The 23,902-nt window shown below is 38.4% G+C and overlaps 1 protein-coding gene across 8 annotated transcripts in view; it reads right to left on the bottom strand.

Annotated features, from left to right (window-relative positions):
• CDK14 (cyclin dependent kinase 14) overlaps positions 1–23,902 on the bottom strand; it is a 798,330-nt gene that overhangs the window by 123,802 nt on the left and 650,626 nt on the right. For all 8 annotated transcript variants that reach the window (XM_050782870.1, XM_050782869.1, XM_050782873.1 and 5 more), the window contains one exon: positions 11,820–11,868. In XM_050782870.1, the coding sequence (XP_050638827.1) occupies positions 11,820–11,868 (49 nt within the window). The remainder of the gene's footprint in view (positions 1–11,819; positions 11,869–23,902) is intronic.

The following is a 23,902-nucleotide window of genomic DNA, read 5'->3' as shown; positions in this document are numbered from 1 at the left end:
GCCTGGCTAAATTATATATATATATATAATTTTTTTTGTACATTTGGGGTCTTGTCATATCACCCAGTCTCGTCTCAAACTCCTGGACTCAAGTGATCTGCCCACCTTGGCCTCTCAAACTGTTGGGATTACAGGCTTGAGCCACCACACCTGGCCACAAGAACATTTTCAAAAGAATGTTGAGGTCATTTCAAAAAGGATGATACAAACCTAATATTTATTTGTAGTCAATGTAAATAGCTGCTCATACACACCCACACACAAACAAAACCTACTTAATGTGCTGTGTGTCCAGCTTCTATGTAGCCTGACACATTTTAGCACATTTACTAAGTTGTATTTCTATATTTAGGAACACTAGATATAAACAGGTGAAGAGTGACAGAGCTTAGACTGTGAAATGGCCAGCGCCTACAGAATCAGTGCTGCCAAAATGCCATGCTTTGAAACTCCATTCTGGATACCCAAGAGAGATACATTCAATACTCAACAAAATAGAAGAATCTGAAAATGAAAAATCTCTCAGATGTTCTGAGAGAAAGCAAATCCTGAGGCAGAGTCATAGGATTTGGATATAAGTCTATAGCTACATAATAAAGAAATAAGTGCAAAAATAAAAATCTGGGCAGGAGGTTTTTAGCTGAAAAACCTAATTCACCTCACAACATATTCTGGTGAAACACTTGCTTTAAGCTGATCAGAAGTTATGCTCTACTTTGCACTATGAAATTTGGTAGTCGGTAGCCACATGAGGTTATTTGAATTTAAACTAATATAAATTAAATGAAATTAAAAATTCAGTTCCTCAACTGCACTAGCCACATTAAGTTACTCAATAGCCACACGTGGCTAGTGGTTACCATACTGGAAAGTGAAGATAGTGAACATTCTTGTCAATGCATAAAGATCTATTGGACAGTACTACTCTATATCCTTAAAATATTTAACGCAGCTTCTAGAAATTTCTAAATTCTCATAAAGGAATAGTGTAGTTCACACAGTGGGAGGATTTGGTTCTTCAGATGAACGGTAGAGACTGGATTGAGAAAATCAATGAATGTGGCAATAGAGAAGGGGTCCTGATCAGGGACTCACTCCAAAGATGTGCGAGGCAGGCAAAGGAAGGAGCCCAGCTTTAAGTCCAAAGTCTATTCTGAACAGAAAATGTCCCTGTGGAAATGTTTTTCATTTTCTTGGGAAAAATAAAAGGCGCTAGAATTCTTTGGCAGTCACAACCTAAAAGCAAATGATGTGAGATAGCAGAATTCTAAGATAGGAAGGTAAAGTCTCACTTGACTACCAAATAAAATTAGAACTATAGGTACAGTTTGACTCAAATTCTATACTTCGGTCAAGGGTAACAAGAAATGAGAGCCAAATGAAAAAAATTCCGTTTGTATTCATCTTTATAAATATAACGATGTGCTTTGTCCCATGTGGAGGCAAAGGCATGGAACCTGGTGTAATCCCTAAGTAGCCTACAAGGTAGGCTGATCCAATTCATAAAAAATGTTCATCATCCAAACAGACACCTAAAGTGGCAGACAGGGTCAGACAAAGCATGGGGCAGCTCTGGCTTCTCTAACAGAGACATTTTACTTCTTTTGCTATCAGAAAAAAAATATATATAGCTGCTTATCTCATATTTTACGGAGATAAACAGTTGCCCTGTAACTGTTGTTTTTTGTTTTTTGTTTTTTGTTTTTTTCCCTCAGAGCATGCTGCCCTCTACAGGCCACATGGATATACATATATGTGAAGATGCATAAACAGGGTTCAGTTACATCCAAACAGGATCATAGTAAAGGTAAGACAAAAAAGAAGGGAGGAGGTTGGTTATACTTGTGTGTCTAAAAGGCTTTAGAATCAAGATGAGAAGCAATCAACATTTATAAGCCTCCAATAAACTTTATCTCTTCAGCCGACAGACATAAGAAATTATAAATAGTACTATAGTCCTATCATGCCATTTTCCCTGAGAAACTTAAAAGTAGGTCGACAGTCACTTTTCCTTTGTTTTAACTAGGGAGGAGATGCTGGGGAAGAAAGAGAAGTAAGGATGGTTGACGTGGTTTGATGCTTTTTCCTAACATCTCCAAAGTACATCAGTTTTTATCTAAAACTTTATATATTAAAACTCAGCTCTAAATTAGGAAATAAAAGCCAATGCATTTAGAGAAGTACACACGATTTTATCCCTAAGAGTTTAATCTTTTAAGCCCTGGCTTTAGTGAAGTAGTTAAAATCTGGCCTAAGAAATGAGAACTACCCTTCATCTTTACTTCAAATCGATTCTTTGGCAATAATTGTGCCATAAACACACACTCGTACACACACACGCGCGCACTCACAGCTGGTATGTTTATTGGTTTAGTCACTAAAGGATTTAGCTGGACAAACATCACAAAGATGATGGCTGATTTAATTGAATTTATGATCAAATGTTTTCTATTGCAGGAAGAGTGGGAAATCACTTATGGGGAGATCTGAATAATTTAAGGGAAGTTCTCTATTTGGCATTATGTTTGTATATCAAGTCTTGAGGGATTAAATACAGCTGAGGACTAGCAGAGAATTCACATAGAGATACACAAAGATATGCTGTACAACAACGTAATGAGGGCCAGAATATTGATCCCTTTGTGTTAATATTTCTATTCATTTATCTCATTTATAGTCTGTGTAATAATAACCATACACACATATATATATAAACTCTATGAGACTTCCACTGTAAACCAACACTAGATTTTTCTGAAATCCCAAAGATGTTGAAATGATTTTAAAATATTCTCTCAGAGAAGACAGAAAAATAATTGTGTTGGGAGTTGTATATGTGTGTGTTTAAGGCTTTTCAAAGTGCATTTTTGTTGTTGTTAAAGACATAATGAAACATATTGTTAAAGTTAATGTCACTGCCATGATGGAAATAACTATTTAACATGGGATCTGTGCCTTCGGATATGGACGTGGCTCAGTGTCTAAAAGAAAAAGGCCAGTTACCTTTGGAATCCCCTTCCCATTTTCCTCACCATAACAGATATGGCATGGCCATGCTCCCAGACTTTATTCATTGTGTTTTGAGAGATAATTCATCTACTCTCCCCCTCTAAATGCTGTAAACAGCAAGGATAATTACTTTTAGTCTCACCAGTGAAATCACTGGGCCAAGTGGATGCCCAGACCCTACACTCCTGGCTTAGGGTTATCCATCAGTCTGTGTACAGGTTATATCACAAGAAAAGGTCTAACAGACATTTGAACCTGGTAACAGTGATCTGTCTATGGGTTTCTTTCAATCTAATTAGGAAAACTGTCTAATAAAATGTGTTTCGAGACTAAGGATTGCATTAATTATGTACAATGCTATTGGTTATGTACAATGCTATTGGTTAACACACCACTCTTAGGAAGAAACTGTTGAGGAAGGGGAAATCTTGTTTTTACACAACAAGTATTTTAAAACAAAAGTTTTGGTGACCAAGCAGTTCAGCATGTGCCCCTAAGAAGGCAGAAATAATATTCCAGAAGATGTCTGGGGACTCTATGTAGGAGTGGTATCCATGTTGAAGGGTAATTGCTTATTTGGAGCTAAATGAAACACTCTCACTGGGAGGTACGACAGGGAGCACTGAAAAAGAGAAGGGAGGTAAACTAATATTTGCCAAAGGACTGTGTTTAGTAAGGTACCCAGTAATTTATACTCTTACCTTACTTAAAGATTAAACAATAATCCTGCCAAGAGGTTATACAAATTGAAAAGCTGAGGCTCAGAGAAGTTAGAGAGCTTCCTGAATATCACACATTTCAGTAGTGGAACTAGGGATGAACCTGGTTCCGATGCTACCAAAGATGATGCTGGCTCCAGGCATTTTCTTGTCATTTGTGTCAATAACTAGCTTGTGCAACCTTCCTCCCTCTCTTCTGTTTTTTCCTTTGCTCATGTCAATACTATTTACTGATGGTATATATTCTTAGGTCAGTAAGACCACTAAGTACACAACATGTTAGATGCAGGTATTAACAAGAATACTGTAGGAGCTCTATCCTCACCATGAATAGAAATTGAGCCCCGGTTTTATAGAGTCTCCCCAAATGATGAGAGGGATATATTATTTCATGAAAATCAAACAACCAGAGGGTGGACTGGGTAACAGTGGATACTAGGGATGACATTGTTGTTAAAATCATCTCTTTTTTAGCTAGGGATGGTGGTAGGTACTTTTAGTCCCAGCTACTTGGGAGGCTGAGATGGGAGGATTGCTTGAGCCCTGGAGGTCAAGGCTGTAGTGAGCCATGATCCTGCCACTGCAGCCTGGGCAACAAAGCTGCAAAAAAACAAAACAAAAACAAAAACGCTAAAAAACAAATAGTGTCTTTCTCCAGTGACTTCTTATATTCATCTTCATTTTGAGGCTGAACATTCACTAAATTTGTAAATATTTTCTTAATCAAATGAAAATGATATCAGTAAGTTTGAGGAAAAGTATCACATATCATGTGTTTCTTTTATATAAGGAGAAGTAAAAATGATTGCATTTTATTCATGCTTCACTTTCCCAAATGTGGCAGTTTTCAATGTCCTAAAGCTTAAGAATTAAGGTATATATATACCCACAGGGGCCCAGTGAGGAAGACCTGGCTCAGCCCTTGATTTGGAAGGCTTATTTAGAAAATGGAACCCCTCTCAACAGCATCTCATATGTGATGAACAGGAAGCTGAGTCTTTACGGTGTTTTCTGAGTAGAGTTAGGGGAGATCAAGGAGATCGGGAACAACAGCAGAGAGGTGAATTCTTAAGGGAGTTCAAAAAGGGTAGAGAGCTGTGTGTCTAACCCCTAACAGTTACCAACAGAAAAGAGAGAGAGAGAACACAAGAAGGAGAAAGGAATAGAGACGCTTGCAACAGGCTGCGCCCCTCAGGAGGGAACAGCGTGGCTTCTGGAGGGGAGGAGGCAGGGAAAGGAAAGTCTGCTTGATGTTCTTTGATATTTCCACTATTCCCCCTGCAGATTTATTATGCTTATTGGGTACTCCAGAGCTATTATTCTCAGGGTGTTTACAAATAAAAGAGGGGTGAGAAGCAAAAATAAAAAGCAAGATCTCTGGACACTTGAGTGCAAAATGCAATGACTCTTTAGTGTAGCGTTTCCAAAGCAGCGGACATCCACATTTGTATTACACTGACAAGCATTTAAAATAAATGAATATTGCACAAGTTGATGTAGAATTGTGTCACCCAATATGGCAGCCACCAGCCACATGTGGTCCTTAACTCTTATTAATTACATTTAAATATAATAAAAAATTCAGTTCCTAATTCACAGTAGTCACATTTTAAGTGTCCTGGAACCACAGAGGCCTAACAGCTACTGCATTTGTCAGCACAGACATAGAAATGTCAGGCCAAACTTTTGGTTACCTCAGAGGCCGGCAGCCTTCTTGAGCATAATCTCTTTTTTCTCTGTGCTAGGGATAACAACCGATTTCTTCCTTACATATAATTTTGAAGACACCGGTTGTGAACCAGGCAACTTGAAGTCAGAAGCCTATGCCTGACTGATGGGTCAGAGACCAGGCAAAACAGACTGTGTCTGACCTGGGTGGGACTGGGTTTGCTCCTCCTCTGTGCTCTGCTTCACTCCATGACTCGGGATTGAATGGGAAACTCCAGTACCCACTTGTGATAAGCAAAATGGCCCCCAAAGAGGTCCACCTGTTAACCCCTGAAGCTGGTGAACAGGTAACTTTTCATGGCAAAAGGGACTGTGCAGAGAGAGTAACCTGGATTAACCAGGTGGGCCCAATCTAATTACACGAACCTTTGGAAGCAGAGAACTTTCTCCTGCTGGAGGCAGAGGAGATGGGGCAGAGAGGAAGTCAGAGAGATCAGAAGCTTGTTTGATGGAGAAGGTGGCTATGTGATGAGGCATGCAGGAGGCATTGAATGGGTGGAGACAGTGAGCAAGGAAGTGAGACCTCAGCCCTACCCCACAAGGAACTGAATTCTGCCAACAACCTGCGTGAGCATGGGAGTAAATTCTCCCCGAGAGCCTCCAGATAAGATTCTCCCCGAGAGCCTCCAGGTAAGAGCCCAAGTTGGTCAACATCTTGATTTTGGCCTTGTGAGACCCAGAGAAAAGAAACCAGCTCAGCTCATCCAGACTTCTGCCTGACAGAACTGTAAGGTAATGTTTGTAGTATTCTACACCAATACATGTGTGGTAATTTGTTATGGCAGTCACAGAATACAAACACCCACTGTATATTTGGGAGAAGCAGAGGAACTCCTACAGTTTATGCTTCTAGAATCTGTTTGGAGAAGAGTTCAAGAAAGCCTAATTCCATCTCCTCCTTTCAGGGAAATGAGCAGCCCAGCTGCCTCTAGAAGCTCTGTGCCACTTCAGAAGTAGGGTTGGGTTTTATTCCTTAATGAGCTGGATGGCAGGAGGAAGGTATTAGCCGCACCATAAGCGCGTACTTTTTGGATGAGGAGTCCAACACATAATCTGATAAGATGAAAAGCAATGGCTGTTGCCAACTCCCAAGCCTGGCACATACTGCCAATTAGTAAGAGAGAAGATGGGTATTTTCTGTCTATCAGAAGGGGAACAAAAAACGCGTGTCCAACAGATAACAAACAGCATGGGGCCTGCCCTTGGCCATCACCAGGGGTTACTAATGACACTGAATTCTTCGCTACAAACAAAAAGAGACATGGATAAGAAATCTGGCACTGACACAAAATGATAGGGGCTAACCTCCTGGGGGCAGTGGGAGCTGTATGGAAGAGGTGACAAACCTCACTGGTAGGGTGTAAGTGGGTAGCAGACAGGCCTGTCATCTCTGGCACTTAAGACTGTCACAAAGCCAGCCTTTTTCCCATGGTGCACTACCCAGCAGTAGGCAGGAGAGGCCCAAGTTGGTGGTGAGGGCAGTCAGCCAGCTGCAAACACTGTTTTCCCCAGGACAGAGAAGTCATGTTTCTGTTCTGTCTCAGCTCTCTTGGCTGCATGAAATCTAGATTGGGAATGGCATCAGGTCCCAGAAGAGACATCCCCACTCATGGCTGCAGTGAGAACAAAATAAAATTGATATTGATAAGCTCCCATGAATATGGGGTTTTCAAATTGATAATATTCCCTTCATAAGATTCACTGGAGTACATACATTCCTAGTTGTTATTTGCAATTGTGCTGATCATTTGACCTCATGAGCCTGTTTTTAATTTTAGGCTATAAAATGAAGATGATAATATCTGCCCTGACTACCTCAAAAGACTGCCATAAGCTATGTGGGGATGTGACAATATACATTGCAAAAGGCTGTCTAACTGTTAGTTCCACCACAACTATAACTGTGGAGATGAGTTGCATGTCAGGCCTTTGACTATGTCTGTTTCATATGCTTTCATATTTATACTGTTGCCACTGCTAGTGATCAGAGCTAGGCCTTTGGTAAATTTACCATCTTCCACTCAGATAGTTTTCTCTTTGTCCTCCTGGCACCTGCTTGTGACCTGAATCTTTGGACAGATCTTTATTGTCTTTTCCAAGGCTCTCTAGGACTCCCACCAGGGCCTGGGAAGCATTTCCTATTTTAGGTCCTCTTTTTCCTTTCAAGAATCCTATCTGCAATTTCCTAGAAGAGCTGCTCTCTGTTAGATGGCAAAGGGTTTAGGGGGTCTTAATAAACATCATATCTATGTAATGCTTTCAGTAACTGAACTAATGATTCATTCTCATGAAAACAAATGTCTCCAGAAATTGCTACGAACTGCAACTTCCAAGCAAGCAGGTGAGCCTTTGGGGCCTGGAAACAATACTATATGTATGGCTGTGAAGAGTCAGGACAAGAGACCTGCTTGGATTGGACTGTCTGCGTATTGAAAACAGTACATTTTCAAGGGTATGGCATGTGGTGAAGAACTACACCTCATGCAGTGTTCTAATACTGAACTCGAATCCATAGAGCTGGGCAGTGGACAGCTGCAGCTCATCCTTTGAGTTAAAAGACTGGAATTCCAAAATGTCTGCTTTAGTGTCTGCTTTAGAGCTTCTCAGCCCAATAAACCCATCCCCAAAACAGTGAATTAGTGATGTATAGAATAATTTCTTTGAAAATATTATGAGAAGAAGTCTCCAGGCACTAAATAAATTAAAATTTTACTTTGAAGTAAATAGAGTTATAACAAAAATGATCAACAATGAAAAAAATGTGAAAGTGGGGAAAGATGATTTCAGATCTAACTCAACTCAACTGCTCCTCCTAGTGCAATAACAGTGTTCTTACCTTCCTCTCACATTTCTAAACAGGGAAAGACATTTAAAACTCTAGCTTACTTTGCAATATATTATTATGTTAGAAAATTTTAGATCAACTTAGAACATTAGGGAGAATGGAAAACAGGGTCTTTCAGTTTCGTGTGAAGTCTCTGACTTAAATGTTAATGGGACATATCATCTATAATGACAAGAAAAATACAATAAAGCACCACCAACATAAATACAGAGTAAAAGTTACATTATTCCTCTGAATATTATTTTAAATACATTATGTTTTATGCATATGTAACTCCAAGTCACCTTTGAAATATGTCTTGGAAGTTAGACATCAAATCAGATAAAATACTCAAGGAAAGTTCAAGAACACAAAGTTAGGAAACATTTCTAAATCTTTTAAATTTGGGTTTGTGACTCCACTGGAACATTCAATTGTAGCAGGTAAGATTTTTCTTCTCTGTTTTTGTGTTCCCAGAAAGGTACCTTTGTTTAAATGTCTCTGTATTTACTACACAATTTAAAATATCAATTCTTACAAATTCTTAGGAGAAATCCAGTTTTACTTAACTAACAGAGGATTATAAGCAGAACCATAGCATATGTGGGAACAAGCAGGAAAAGGTTAACCTGTGCCTACTCAAGTCTGTAGACGTGCTTCTTGTTACCAGCCACAAGTGGCCTTTTCCAGATCTGTCTTCTGTGACTTAGTGGTTTTTCCTTAGTTCTCTTTTTGATACTTTCAAACCTCTGAAATCGTTCAGCTGTTTAAAAGTTCCAAAACAAGCAAATGTGTTCCTGGAATCTTCCCCTTAACTTTGCTGGAGAGGATATACTAAGGCTTCTTCTCCAGCCAAAATAATAAAAGATCTTTTAAGTGGCTAAAATTCTTGGTTGATTGCACATACATGCCAATGTCAGACAACTATAAATAGAGAGATTTGGAAGAGAAATGGGGAGAATATAACTGCAACGAAATAAAATGGAATGTCTTGAAGGTAATCAGAAAACAGTACATGTTTTTACAAAACTAAGATTTGTCTCCCTTTAATCCACAATCCCCTTTACGGAGGAAGAGCCCACATGGATTATGCACTTCCAGTACGAGGGAATAAAAGGACTTTTTTTCTTTATTAATATACATTTATTATTCTCAATCACACAATTAAGATTTCTTCTTTCTATTATTCTTTTGAATTTGGATATCTGTTGGATCTTATGATATTTTCCCCCTTCACTGCTTTGTTTTCACAGAACAGTAAAAGAATCTTTCAAAGGATGAAATTATGTCCATGGTTGCTGATATAAATGAATTCAGCAGGGAATTGCCTATGTGTTACCTAGAGTTGGCCCCAAAATAAACTGGATCTTTTGTTATAGCTATTCAAATAAACTTAAGGATTCATTTCTCAAGAAATTTCTACTCTCTTAGGCAGGTTAACATATCCACTAGCTTCAATACCTAGGTTAATATATATTTTTAAAAGCATTGTTACTTAATTTTGAACAGTGACCTACTTCTTTATATTAACCCACCTATCTTATATTAACCTATCTAAACTGAACTCAAATTAGTTCTTGCAAATTAGTTCAATTTATTTTAAACCTATTACCACCGTACAAGAGAATTTAACAGTTACTTCAGTTTAGTAATTGTGCTATAGACAAGCAAATTAGTTGGCAATGGAGAAAACCATCACTCATGTAATAGTCTTTTAATGTAGTTCTTTCAAATTCTGATCTCACTCCTTAACTGAAAGATGCTGAAATGTTGATGATGTTGCAAGGACCATTTGGAGGAAAAATCAATAATATAATTAACATCTCTGCATCTTAGTTCTCTTTAAATTGCATTGGTTTGAATTGGCTAGAGGCTACGGCTTGGCTCTAAAGATTCAGCACTTAATATTAGAATACCAGAAAGTAGCATTTTAATATTTTTAGTAATGATTTTGTTACTTAGTGTCTCTGAAATAAACCCTTAAGGCAAGACTTACAAGGACTTAAAAATAGCAAGTTTCTAAACAAGCCACGTTCATAATTTTAAAATCTTACCTCAAGCTCGGCTTTTATCATTTTCCTTAAAATATTTAAAAAATAATCTAATGGTGAGACTCAGTTTATTAAATGCCTTTGAATTATAATTCTAATGATAAATTCTCTAATTCTAATTACCTGTTCTCCAGAAATGCTGCTATGCTACATCTGATAGTTTCAAATTTTCCTGTTACTTTAAATATAGGTTTACAGATTCAATGGCTTTATCAAGAATTGTTTCATAAAGTGGTTATCTGGTTGGAAGGAATGATGCCATATTCCTATGAGACAGGAAGGTGTTTGATCACTTAATTAAGGTAGGAACTGTATACTGTATATATTACTTGGTGTATAAAAGCACTTAATTAAAATATGTTAGACCAGTGATCAGGAAATGGGGAGGTAGAGAAGAGGAGTATGCACAGAAAGCTCCCAGGAGAGGGAATGCTTCCCAGGGGAGCCTTGAGAGCAAGAACTGGCTCTTCAAATGGCACATGCAAAGCCCCATGTTAGACAAAAATGGTTATACCTATGTGTTCGAGTTACAAATTTAATAAAAATAAATGGCCAAATCCCTAAACTACCGTAGAATTTAATGTATTCATTTTATGAGTTCCTTGCCATTAGCTGTCCACTGTATCCACTGACAGCATGGATTAGCAGCATTTTAATATGAAAAAGTTTTTCTTATTTTTTTCGTAACTGGGAGTATCCAAAATTAAACATGTGATAACAGTGAAAAATGTGAGTATAACACTAAATTCCAAGTAGACAAAATTGTATGACAAATTGCAGTTTATTTAATCAACCCAGTTCCAGTTGTCTTTTCTCCAGCATAATCCTTGAAATGTGACACCCACAAGTAAAAGGGAATGACTAAATTACTGTTTCCAACTTCCAATGATTTTCTAACACCTTGGCTTGCAATAAAAGTCTCCTGAATAACTACAAAATCCAGATCTTCAGATTTTATGAAATTTCAAAAACCATAAATAAAACTAACTAAGGTCAGATGAGAGAACAGACATGAAATAAATGGAGAACACATACTTCAAGACATAAATGCATTTAGCTTCCCAATAAGGCTTAAGCGAAAAATAAGCAAAGTGAAAAAATCTGAAAGATCAACTTTAGCTCAAAAGTTGTCACCAACATCATTTATATTAGAAGGTCAGTCACTATATTGTATTTTCTAAATGCTTTTTTGCTAATACAAAAATATTTCTTGGAATTTAGCTGCAAGGAGACTGACCACAAGGAATTTTAGGATTTACAGTTCTGAAGCAATGCCACATCTCTCTAGGAACTCAAATTCATACAGTGTTGGCTCAGGCTGAACACGGTAGCTAGCACACAGTTAAGGTTTAACAGCAGTTTAATGGTTAAATGAATGAATAAATACACAACAGGATGAATGAACAATGTCATGAAAAACATATAAGAAGGGTTGTAAATATTAAAAGAGAAAGAAAGAGAATGAGCACAATCTGTATAAAGACTTACTTATTCCACGCTTGTCTAAGGTTTTTAGAGCTGTACAGGGTAAAGCGTTCTGAAATAAAAGAGAAAAATGATAAACAATCTTTGTATCAAATGTATATATTACAAGCATGTTGAAAAAACTTCAACTTTAAAAGAAGACAGTGGGCTATTCAGTCAGTTAGGCCAGCACAGTAAGGTCTTCACTTTTATACTGGGCAGTTGTAAAGAGTAAAACAGGAAGGTTACAACATAGGAAACGGTGAAGCATTGTTTTCTTTTGTCTAAGATGGTTGATTTCATAATTTGGTTTCATAGTAACTATTTCTTAGAATAACTAAGTTTTAATTGAGTTGAAAAAAGAAATGCAAATTCCAAACCTCCAACCTGTAAGTAGATTTATAAAAGCATATCAATACATTTTGTCAAGTGAGGCTTGCTGTTTTTTTCCTATGATGATTTCTCTGACCAAATACGATAATGTTGGGTCTCCTTTCCTATACTGTATGGTATTTATACATGCTCAAAGTCAAAGTGCCAGAGTCCTATACTGTATATTTACATTTATCTGTGAACAATCTTTAGATTTGTTTTAGTTTAAAAAGGAACATGTTTGTTTTACCAAGTTAAACAATAAAGTGATAGAGAATAGATATTATAATCTCTTCAGAATCTCATTCTTTCACTTCTGATGCTATGGCAATTGTTAATGATTTGATATGTCCCTTTTCAATATTTTTTGTTTATGGAATACACCCAACCTTATGTGCAAACTTATATACCACTGATTTTTTGAATGGATTTTACAATAAACATTACCCTTGAAACTTTTTTGGCACTTAACAATATATACTGGATAGTCCTTCAAATCAAGAAATATATGTAACAATTTTTTTTTTTTGAGACAGAGTCTTGCTCTGTTGCCCAGGCTGTAGTGCAATGGCCCAGTCTTGGCTCACTGCAACCTCCACCTCCTGGGTTCACACGATTCTCCTGCCTCAGCCTCCCGAGTAGCTAGAATTACAGGCATGCGCCACCACACCCACCTAATGTTTGTATTTTCAGTAGAGAAAGGGTGTCATCATGTTGGTCAGGCTGGTCTCGAATTCCTGACCTCAGGTGATCCACCTGCCTTGGCCTCCCAAAGTGCTGGGATTATACGAGTGAGCCACCGCGCCCACCCTGTAACGATTGTTTTAAAATTGTATAACGTTTCATAGAATAGAAGTACCATAATTTATCTGACTGTTCTCCCATTGATGAACCTTTAAGTAGTTTCCAATTTCTTTTCCCTTACAAACAATACTTAAGCAAATATCCTTGCACATGTCTCTCTACATAGAGATGCTTTCATTTCTGTTGGATGGATTCCCCAATATAGAATTGCTTGGCAAATGGTATGCATATTTTACAATTTAATAAATGCCGACAGAGTACTTTTCATTTTCCCACCAGTGATGAAAAAGAATGTCACTTTCTCCATATGTCTTCTAGCATTGGTTGTTTTCAGTTGTTTACATGTTGCCAAAGCTACACTTGATAAAACATTCTTGGGCTTCTTTTCATATGCTTTCTGGCCATTTACATTTCTTCTACTGTTTCAAATTTCACTTTTCATAGCTGGTACCAATTTTAATATTGGATTCTTGGTTTTTTATCAATCAGTTTATACAAGTATTTTTGTATATGATCAAGTTGACCCGTGTGTGTGTGCATGTGTGTGTATAAAAGTGAAGTATGTATGCACTTTTTTCCACATAGAAATTTAAATTTTTATTTAGTAAAATATTCTTATTCTTTTTTATTTTACTTTATGTTCCAGGATACATGTGCAGGACATGCAAGTTTGTTAATGTAGGTATACTTGTGCTGTGGTGGTTTGCTGCACCTATCTGCCCGTCATCTAGGTTTTAAGCCTTGCATGCATTAGCTATTTGTCCTGATGCTCTCCCTCCCCTCACCCCCCGACTCTCCAACAGGCCCCTGTGTGTGATATTTCCCTTGCTGCGTCCATGTGTTCACATTGTTAAATTCCCACTTATGAGTCAGATCATGCTTGATTTTCTGTTTATGTGTTAGTTTGCTGAGGATGATGGCTTCCAGCTTCATCCACGTCCCTGCAAAGGACATGATCTCATTCCTTTTTATGGCTACATAGTATTCCACAGTTAATATGTACCACATTTTCTTTATCTGGTCTATCATTGATGGGCATTTGGATTGGTTCCATGTCTTTGCTACTGTAAATAGTGCTGCAATAAACATATATGTGCATGTGTCTTTATAGTAGAATTATTTATATTCCTTTGGGTATATACGCAGTAATGGGACTGCTGGGTCAAATAGTATTTCTGGTTCTAGATCCTTGAGGAATCACCACTCTATCTTCCACAATGATTGAACTAATTCACATTCCCACTAACAGTGTAAAAGCATTCCTATTTCTCCTCAGCCTCACTAGCATCTGTTGTTTCCTGACTTTTTAATAATTGCCATTCTGACTGGCATGAGATGGTCTCACTATGGTTTTGATTTGCAATTCTCTAATGATCAGTGATGTCGAACTTTTTTTCACATGTCTATTGGCTGCATAAATGTCTTCTTTTGAGAAATTTCTGTTCACATCCTTTGCACACTTTTTGATGGGGTTGTTTGTCTTTTCCTTGTAAATCTGTTTAAGTTCCTTGTAGATTCTGGGTATTAGACTTTTGTCAGATGGGTAGACTGCAAAAATGTTCTCCCATTCTGTTGCCTGTTTATTCTGTTCACTCTGTTCATTCTTTTGCTGTGCAGAAGCTCTTTAGTTTAATTAGATCCCATTTGTCAATTTTAGCTTTTGTTGCAATTGCTTTTGGCATTTTTGTCATGAAATCTTTGCCCATGCCTAAGTCCTGAATGGTATTACTTGGGATTTTTTTCTAGGGTTTTTATGATTTGGGGCTTTATATTTAGTTCTTTAATTCATTTTGAGTTAATTTTTGTATAAGGTGTAAGGAATGGGTCCAGTTTCAGTTTTCTGCATATGGCTAGCCAGTTTTCCCAGTACCATGTATTAAACAGGGAATCCTTTCCCCATAGTTTGTTTTTGTCAGGTTTGTCGAAGATCAGATGGTTATAGATGTGTGACATTGTTTCTGAGGTCTCTGTTCCATTCCATTGGTCTATATGTCTGTTTGGTGCCAGTATCATGCCTTTTTTTTTTTTTTTCTTTTGGTTACTATAGCTTTGTAGTATAGTTTGAAGTCAGGTAGCATGATGCCTCCAGCTTTGTTCTTTTTGCTCAGGATTGTCGTGGCTATACGGGTTCTTTTTTGGTTTTATCTAAAATTTAAAGTAGTTTTTTTTTTTTTTCCCCTAATTCTGTGAAGAATGTCAATGATAGCTTGATGCGGATAGCTTTCAATCTATAAATTACTTTGGGAGGTATGGCCATTTTCACGATAATGATTCTTCTTATCCATGAGCATGGAATGTTTTTCCATTTGTTTGTGTCCTCTCTTATTTTCTTGAGCAGTGGTTTGTAGTTCTCCTTGAAGAGGCCCTTCACATCCCTTGCTAACTGTATTCCTAGGTATTTTATTCTCTTTATGGCAATTGTGAATAAGAGTTCATTCATCATTTGGCGCTCTGTTTGTCTATTGTTGGTACATAGGAATGCTTGTGATTTCTGCACATTGATTTTGTATGCTGAGACTTTGCTGAAGTTCCTCATCAACTTAAAAAGTTTTTGGGCTGATACAATAGGGTTTTCTAAATATAGAATCATGTCATCTGCAAACAGAGGCAATTTGACTTCCTCTTTTCCTATCTGAATACCCTTTATTTCTTCTTTCTCTTGCCTGATTGCCCTAGCCAGAACTTCCAATACTATGTTGAATAGGAGTGTTGAGAGAGGGCATCCTGGTCTTGTGACAGTTTTCAAAGGGAATGCTTCCAGCTTTTGCCCATTGAGTATGATATTGGCTATGGGTTTGTCATAAATAGCTCTTACTATTTGGAGATAGTTCCATCAATACCTAGTTTATTGAGAGTTTTTAAAATGAAGGGATGTTGAATTTTATCAAAGGCCTTTTCTGCATCTATTGAGATAATCATGTCGTTTTTGTCATTGGTTCTGTTTATGTGATGGATTACGTTTATTGATTTTCATATGTTGAAGCAGCCTTGCATGCTGGGGATGAAGCTTTTTGATGTGCTGCTGGATTTGGTTTGCCAGTATTTTATTGAGGATTTTTGTATCAATGTTCATCAAGGATATTGGCCTGAAGTTTTCTTTTTTGTGTGTGTTTCCACCTAGTTTTGGCATCAGGATGATGCTGGCCTCATAAAATGTGTTAGGGAGGAGTTCCTCCTTTTCGATTGTTTGGGATAGTTTCAGAAGGAATAGTACCAATTCCTCTCTGTATCTCTGGTAGAATTCAGCTGTGAATCCATCTGGTCCTGGGCTTTTTTTGGTTTGTAGCCTATGAATTACTGCCCCAATTTCAGAACTTGTTATTGGTCTATTCACAGATTCAACTTCTTCCTGGTTTAATCTTGGGAAAGTGTATGTGTTATGAGTTTATCCATTTCTTCAAGATTTTCTAGTTTATTTGTGTAGAGGTGTTTACAGTATTCTCTGATGGTAGTTTGTATTTCTCTGGGGTCAGTGGTGATATCCCATTTATCATTTGTTATTGCATCTATTTGATTCTTCTCTCTCTTCTTCTTTATTAATCTAGCCACTGCTCTATTTTGTTAATTTTTTCAAAAAAAAAAAAAAAAAAAAAAAAAAAACCAGCTCCTGGATTCATTCATGTTTTGAAGGGTTTTTTGGTGTCTCTATCTCCTTCAGTTCTCCTCTGATCTTAGTTATTTCTTGTCTTCTGCTAGCTTTTGGATTTGTTTGCTCTTGCTTCTCTAGTTCTTTTAATTGTGATATTTGGGTGTCGATTTGAGCTCTTTCTAGCTTTCTCATGTAAGCATTTAGTGTGATAAGTTTCCCTCTTAAACTTCTTCAGCTGCATCCCAGAGATTCTGGTACATTGTCTCTTTGTTCTCATCAGTTTCAAAGAACTTCTTGATTTCTGCCTTAATTTCATTATTTAGCCAGGAGTCATTCAGGGGCAGGCTGTTCAATTTCCATGTAGTTGTGTGGTTTTGAGTGAGTTTCTTAATCCTGAGCTCTAATTTGATTGTACTATGGTCTGAGAGAATGTTTTGTTATGATTTCAGTTCTTTTGCACTTGCTGAGGAGTGATTTATTTCTAATTATTTGGTTGTTTTCTGAATAATAAGTGCCATGTGGGACTGAAAATAATGTATAATCTGTGGATTTGGGGTGGAGAGTTCTGTGGCTGTCTATAAGGTCCACTTGATCCAGAGCTGAGTTCAGGTTCTGAATATCCTTATTAATTTTCTGTCTCATTAATCTAATATTGACAGTGGGGTGTTAAAATCTCCCACTATCATTTTGTGGGAGTCTTTGTAGGTATCTAAGAACTTGTTTTATGAATCTAGGTGCTCCTGTATTGGGTACATAAATATTTTGGATAGTTAGTTGTTCTTTTTCAATTGTAGCATTTACCATTATGTAATGCCCTTGTCTTTTTTAAAATCTTTGTTGGTTTAAAATCTGTTTTGTCAAGGGACTAGGACTGCAACCACAGTTTTTTTTTTTTTTTTTCTTTCCATTTGCTTGGTAACTTTTGCTCCCTTTATTTTGGCCCTATATGTGTCTTTGCACATGAGATGGGTCTTCTGAATACAGCACACTGATGGGTTTTGATTCTTTATCCAGTTTACCAGTGTGTCTTTTAATTGGGGCATGCAGCCCATTTACATTTAAGGTTAATATTGTTACATGTGAATTTGATCCTGTCATCATGATGCTATCTGGTTATTTTGCACACTAGTTGATGCAGTTTCTTCACAATGTCATTGGTCTTTATATTTTGGTGTGTTTTTCGCAGTGGCTAGTACCAGCTTTTCCTTTCCATATTTAGTGCTTCCTTCAGCAGCTCTTGCAAGGCAGGCCTCGTGGTGACAAAATCCCTCAGCATTTGCTTGTCTGAAAATGATTTTATTTCTCCTTCATTTATGAAGCTTAGTTTGGCTGGATATGAAATTCTGTTTGAAAATTCTTTTCTTTAAGAACATTGCTTATTGGCCCCCACTGTCTTCTGGCTTGCAGGGTTTCTGCTGAGAGATCAGCTGTTAGTCTGATGGGCTTCCCTTTGTAGGTGACCTGTCCTTTCTCTCTGGCCGCCCTTAACATTTTTTCCTTCATTTTGACCTTGGAGAATCTGTTGATTGTGTGTCTTGGGGTTGGTATCTTTATGGTATTCTCTGTATTTCCTGAATTTGAATGTCGGCCTGTCTTGCTAGGTTGGGGAAGTTCTCCTAGATAATATCCTGAAGTGTGTTCTCCAACTTGGTTCCATTCTCCCTGTCTCTTTCAGGTAGTCCAATCGATTGTAGGTTCTGTCTTTTTACTGCTTGATCAATTTGGCTATTGATACTTGTGTATGCTTCATGAAGGTCTCATGCTGTGTTTTTCATCTCCATCAGGTCATTTATGTTCCTGTCTAAACTGGTTATTCTAGTTAGCAGCTCCTGTAAGGTTTTTATCAAGGTTCTTAGCTTCTTTGCATTGAGTTAGTGCATGCTCCTTTAGCACAGCAGAGTTTGTTATTACCCTCCTTCTGAAACCTACTTCATCCATCTCATCTTCTGTCCAGTTCTGCGCCCTTGCTGGAGAGGCGTTGCAATCATCTGAAGGAGTAGAGGCACTCTGGCCTTTAGGGTTTTCAGCGTATTTTTGTTGATTCTTTCTTATCTTCATGAGTTTGTCGAGTGTCAATCTTTGAGGCTGCTGACCCTTGGAGGAAGTTTTTCTGCGAACATTTTTGTTGATGCTGCTGTTGCTTTCTGTTTGTTTATTTTTTTCTTTCAATGGTCAGGTCTCTCTTCTGTATGGCTGCTGCCATTTGCTGGGTATTTACTTCAGGCCCTATTTATCTGTTTCACTCTCGTGCCTGGAGTGAACTTGAGAAGGCTGGAGAACAGCAAAGATGGGTGCCTGCTCCTTTCTCTGGGATCTCTGACCTCAAGGGGCAGCTACCTGATGCCAATAGAAACACTTCTATGTAGGGTGTCTGACAACCCCTGTTAGAGGGTCTCACCCAGTTGGGTGGCACGGGGAGCAGGACCCATTTAATGAAGTACTTTGGTTGTCCCTTGGTGGAGGGGTGTGCCGAGCTGGAGGGAAACCCACTCATCTGGGCTGCCTGGATTCCTCAGAACTAGCAGGAGGAAAGACGAAGTCTGCTGGTCTGCAGAGACTATGGCCACCCCTCCCCCTAGGTGTAAGGCCCAGAGAGATCAGAGTTCTGCCCCTGAGCCCCTGGCTGGAGTTGCTGGAGTTTCTGCAGGGACGCCCCATTCTCGTGAGAAAAGATGAGTCAGGGTCAGGTCTGAAGAGGTACTCTGGCCACAGTCTGCCACAGCTGGTGTGTTGGGCTGTGGGTAATCCCTCTTGGGACCAAGCCACCCAGCTTCCCCGGCTTCAGCAGGGGAAGAGCATAGCCTAGAGCTATAGAGATGGCTGCTGCCCTTATCTTGCCCTGGGAGCTTAGTGTGTTAGGCAGCTAGCAGTCCCAGTATTGGCTGCTGCCCCTCCCTGAAGGAGCTCTGAGGGTTTAGACAGCAGGTAGCCGGAGCTGTGGTGATGGCCAGCCCTCCCACCAGGAGCTTGGAATACTTAAGCAGATTCTAGCTTAGTGGCTGTTGAAAATCTGAGCAGCTCCATGGTTGGGACCCTAGGCCCTGATGATGTGGGCTCATGAGTGGGATCTTCCAATTCGCAGGTTACACAGTTCCGTGGAAAAAGCACAGTCTCCCAGGATGGGTAGCACACCCACTCACTGCCTCCCCTGACTAGGGGGTGAGGGGTCCCCTGCCCTGTGTGGCTCTCAGGTGGGCCGCCACACTACACCGCTCTTCCTTCCTCTCTGTGGATCATGCCAGCTGCCTAGTCTGTCCGCATGACAGAACCTGGATACCTCAGTTGCCAGTGCAGGATTCGCAAGCTGTTTTAGTTCTTTTTGATGGGAGCCTTGGATCGCCACTGCTTCATAGTCAGCCATCTTGGCTCTGCCCCAAATTACTCTTTTTCTTTGGCTTTCTTGTCTTGTTTAAAGAAGAAGACCCTGATCTTGATTTTATACAAACAATAACTTTATTTTTCTCCTACTTTTTTTTTTTTAAACAAATTGTTACTTCTTGGCTTTACTATCTGGAATTTATTTTGTAAATATGGTATGACATTTTCTTTGTTCAAGGAGGACAGACAATTATGCCAGGATTCGGTAAAAATCAATCATTATAGATCACTCTTTCTCTGATAATTTGAAGTGACACCTTTGTCCTATATTACATTCCAAAATATATAAGAGCCTGGACTCTTTAATACTCATCTATTTATGTCATTATCATAGTATTTTCATTAGAGTGCCTCTTGTTATCCAGGAAATGTCTTTTCTTACTAGTATTCTTTTTTGTTTTTTGGTAAAAATTATTGGGGCAAGTTTTGAACATTTCTTTCTTTCTTTCTTTTTGTTAACATTTCCTTTTTTATTTTTAAAGACAAGGTCTTGCTCGGGAGTGCAATGGCATAATCATGCTCACTGCAGCCTTGACCGCCCAAGCTCAACTGATCCTCTCACCTCAGCCTCCCAAGTAGCTGGGACTATAGGAGCATGCCACCATGCCTGGTTAACTTAAAATTTTTTTTGTAGAGATGAGGTTTTGCTATGTTGCCCATGCTGGTCTCAAACTCCTGGGCTCAAGCAATCCTCCTGCCTCGGACTCCCAAAAGGCTGGAATTGTAGGCATGAGTCACTAAGCCCAGCCTGAACATTTCCTTTTTTATTAATTCCACACATAGTTAACGGTACCTAATATGTGCTAAGCATTCTTTTCATGATGAGAATAGGCATGAACAAAACAGAACAAGTCTCTTTCCTCATGGAGCTCATATTCTAGAAACATGAGACAGACAATAAAAACATAAATACCATCATCACCATCACCAGCAGCAGCAGCAGCAGCAACAACAACAACAAAATGAATGAGTTAATTTTAGAAAGTGGTGAGTGTTCTAGCAAAGCAAAACAAGGAGATTTGATGTAGACCAGTGTGAGAACACTTTAGGTTCTTCTTATGAGGGCAGACCAGTTTAAAATAAAACAGTCAGTCAACACAATACACAGGCTGGGTATGGTGGCTCATGGCTATAATCCCAGCATTTTGGGAGGCCGAGGCGGGAGGATTGCTTGGGCCCTGGAGTTTGCAACCAGCTTGGCCAACACAGGGAGACCCAACTCTACAAAAAAATTGAAAAATCAGCTGGGCGTGGTGGTGTGTGCCTGTAGTTCCAGCTACTCAGGAGGCTAATGTGGGAGGATCCCTTGAGTTTGGAAGGTTGAGGCTGCACTAAGCCATGATCGTGCCACTGTACTCCAGCCTGAGTGACAAAGCAAGACCCTGTGTTAACAAACAACAAACAAAAAATTTTAAAAATTGTTTCCATTGGAAATCTGATTGCATTCTATTAAAATATATATTAATCTGAAAAGGATGATGTAAAACGTTTGTGTCTTTCCATTTAGACAGCATTCATGTATACATCCTTCGGTAACATTAAATAGTTGTTTAAAGTACTGATCTTATTTCTTTTTAATGATTTAATACTTATTAGGCTTAATTCTGCTTAAAAATGGTTGGTATCCTTTTTCAGTGTTGTCTGCTTTTTTTAAATTTAAATTTAAATTTTTTTAGAGATGGCATCTCACTCTGGATGGAGTGCAGTGACACAATCATAGCTCGCTGTAGCCTTCAATTCTTGGGCTCAAGGGATCCTCCCACCTCAGCCTCCCAAGTACCTGAGACTATAGACACTCACCACCATGCCTTACTAACTATGTATTTATTTATTTTTAGAGATGGCATCTCACTGTGTTGCTCAGGTTGGTCACAAACCCCTGGCCTCAAGTGATCCTCCTGCCTCAGCCTCCTGAGTAGCTGAGATTACAAGCACAAGCCACTGTGCCTGACTTCTTGTCTGCTTTTAATTATAAGTTTTTAAAGGAGAAAATAAAAATGACTTATATTGCTTTTGTTATGGTATGTTTCATGTACAAGAATACCATTGGATAAGAACAACAAAAAGAAAAACACACACTCAGCTTCCTAGCTTTAAACATTATGCAATGATTTATTCATTCATTTCAACTACTATGTATTGAGCAACTACTGTGTGTCAGGTATATAATTCTCGGGGCTGAAGACACAAGAGAGAAACAAAGCAAAAAACCTTCCTATTAGCAGGGAGCTTGCATTCCCATAAGGAGTATGCTAGGCTGGAATGTGCTGGTGGCCAGGATAGCTGCAGCTGACATAGAACCCAGGAGAGAGAGGTAGAGGCTGAGACAGAGACAGGAAGAAGGGTTTGTGGCCTTTAAGATATGATCTGGTATGGGCTTTTTTTTTTTTTTTTTTTTAATATAAAAGTATCACTCTGGCTTCTATTTGGAGAGTTCACTACAAGAGGCAAGGTTGGAAGCAGGGGGCCCAACAAAAGCTTATTACTGTCCAGAAGAGAGACAATATGACTTGGGTATGGGAACTGAGTGAATGCAGTGAGAAGGGGATCAGAGTCTGAAAATGCTCTGGAGGATGAACAAGTGAGATCTACTGGTGAGTTAGAAATGAAGTGGGACAGAAAGGGAGGAGTCAGGGATGATTCATAGAGCACTGACTGATCTCCAATTTCCAGGTTACAAAGATGTGGAATTTCACACACAACTCAATTACTATTTGGATAAGTTAATCTTTCTGTGGTAATTCAGAAGGTATATAAAGAGGAGTTCCCCTGGAGTTCTGGAGTTATCAGTCAAGCAGGGGTAACTGACAAAATATTTAATAATCTGTTAAGCACAGGCATTGACCAATCAGAACAGAAACTAGCCATGATGCAATAAAGGTGTACACTAGCTGATGATCAGCCCCGATTACAAACATCCATTGTTCTAAAGACACAGGCAAAAGGGCTTACCAACAAATGTGTATTTATTTGTTTCAAAGGAATGTCTAATTTCTGAGTTTATTCTCTACTAGGCTGCATTATATAAGATGCAACGTAATTCAGCCAGTTGGTGCAGAACAGGAATTTAAGGGCATAGTCTAGGTCTGAGGATTAACTGACAAAGGAGAAACGGGAAGAATAGTTCTTTATATAAAGTTCTTTTTTTTTAATTATCTAAAGTCTGGTATTAAGAAAGCAAGAGGCATTTTAAATATTAATTAAGTCAAATGTCCTCATAAAACAAATTTGATTTCCTTAACTTTGTACTATCCACAAAGCAAATTTAATAATTTGCTATGATTTCAGGATGAATAGGAATTCTATTACAGATAAAATTAATACAATCTTGCATTTATAAGTAAATTATTATTCTTAGCAATTAATAATTGCACATAAATATTAGTTCTAAGAATTGCCTCTTTTAGAGCTTAACAGGATATGCTAATATAATTTTTTTTTCCAGAAACACAATGTCAATTTTAGCTGTGCACAAAAGAGACTAAATTGATAGTGAAACATGCCATATGAGAATAAAAAAAATAAAAAAGAATAAAGCCTCATTCTCAGGTTTACCTTCCATCAATATTCACATAAAACCTTAACTTTTTTAGCAAATATTGCCTGAGCATTTGCCTGTGTGCCAGGTGCTGCACTGGGCAATAGGCACACAAAAATAACTAAGTCGTGGTTGCAGTTCGGTGGCATCGAAAAAATATAGAATTACAGATACAGAATGAAAAACGCTACAGTATGGATACAGAGTTCCCACCAGAGACTACAGCTGGAGCCACTAACTGCATCTGTTTCTTTTCCAAATGAAGACAGGACAAACTCAAACACGAGAAGCTAGCTCCAGGAACACACAGAGCCTCATCGTTTATATCCCACAGCTTTCAGATCATAACTGCCAAAGTACACAATTTCAAATGGAGCCATTTCTAATGTTTTCTGCAATGAACATGACATTTATAATTAGAATAAA

Source organism: Macaca thibetana, chromosome 3 (genome assembly GCF_024542745.1).
Source record: "Macaca thibetana thibetana isolate TM-01 chromosome 3, ASM2454274v1, whole genome shotgun sequence".
NCBI classification, from domain to species: Eukaryota; Metazoa; Chordata; class Mammalia; order Primates; family Cercopithecidae; genus Macaca; species Macaca thibetana.
The sequence above is the reverse complement of the archived record's forward strand: the minus strand, read 5'-3'. Positions and strand labels throughout refer to the sequence as shown.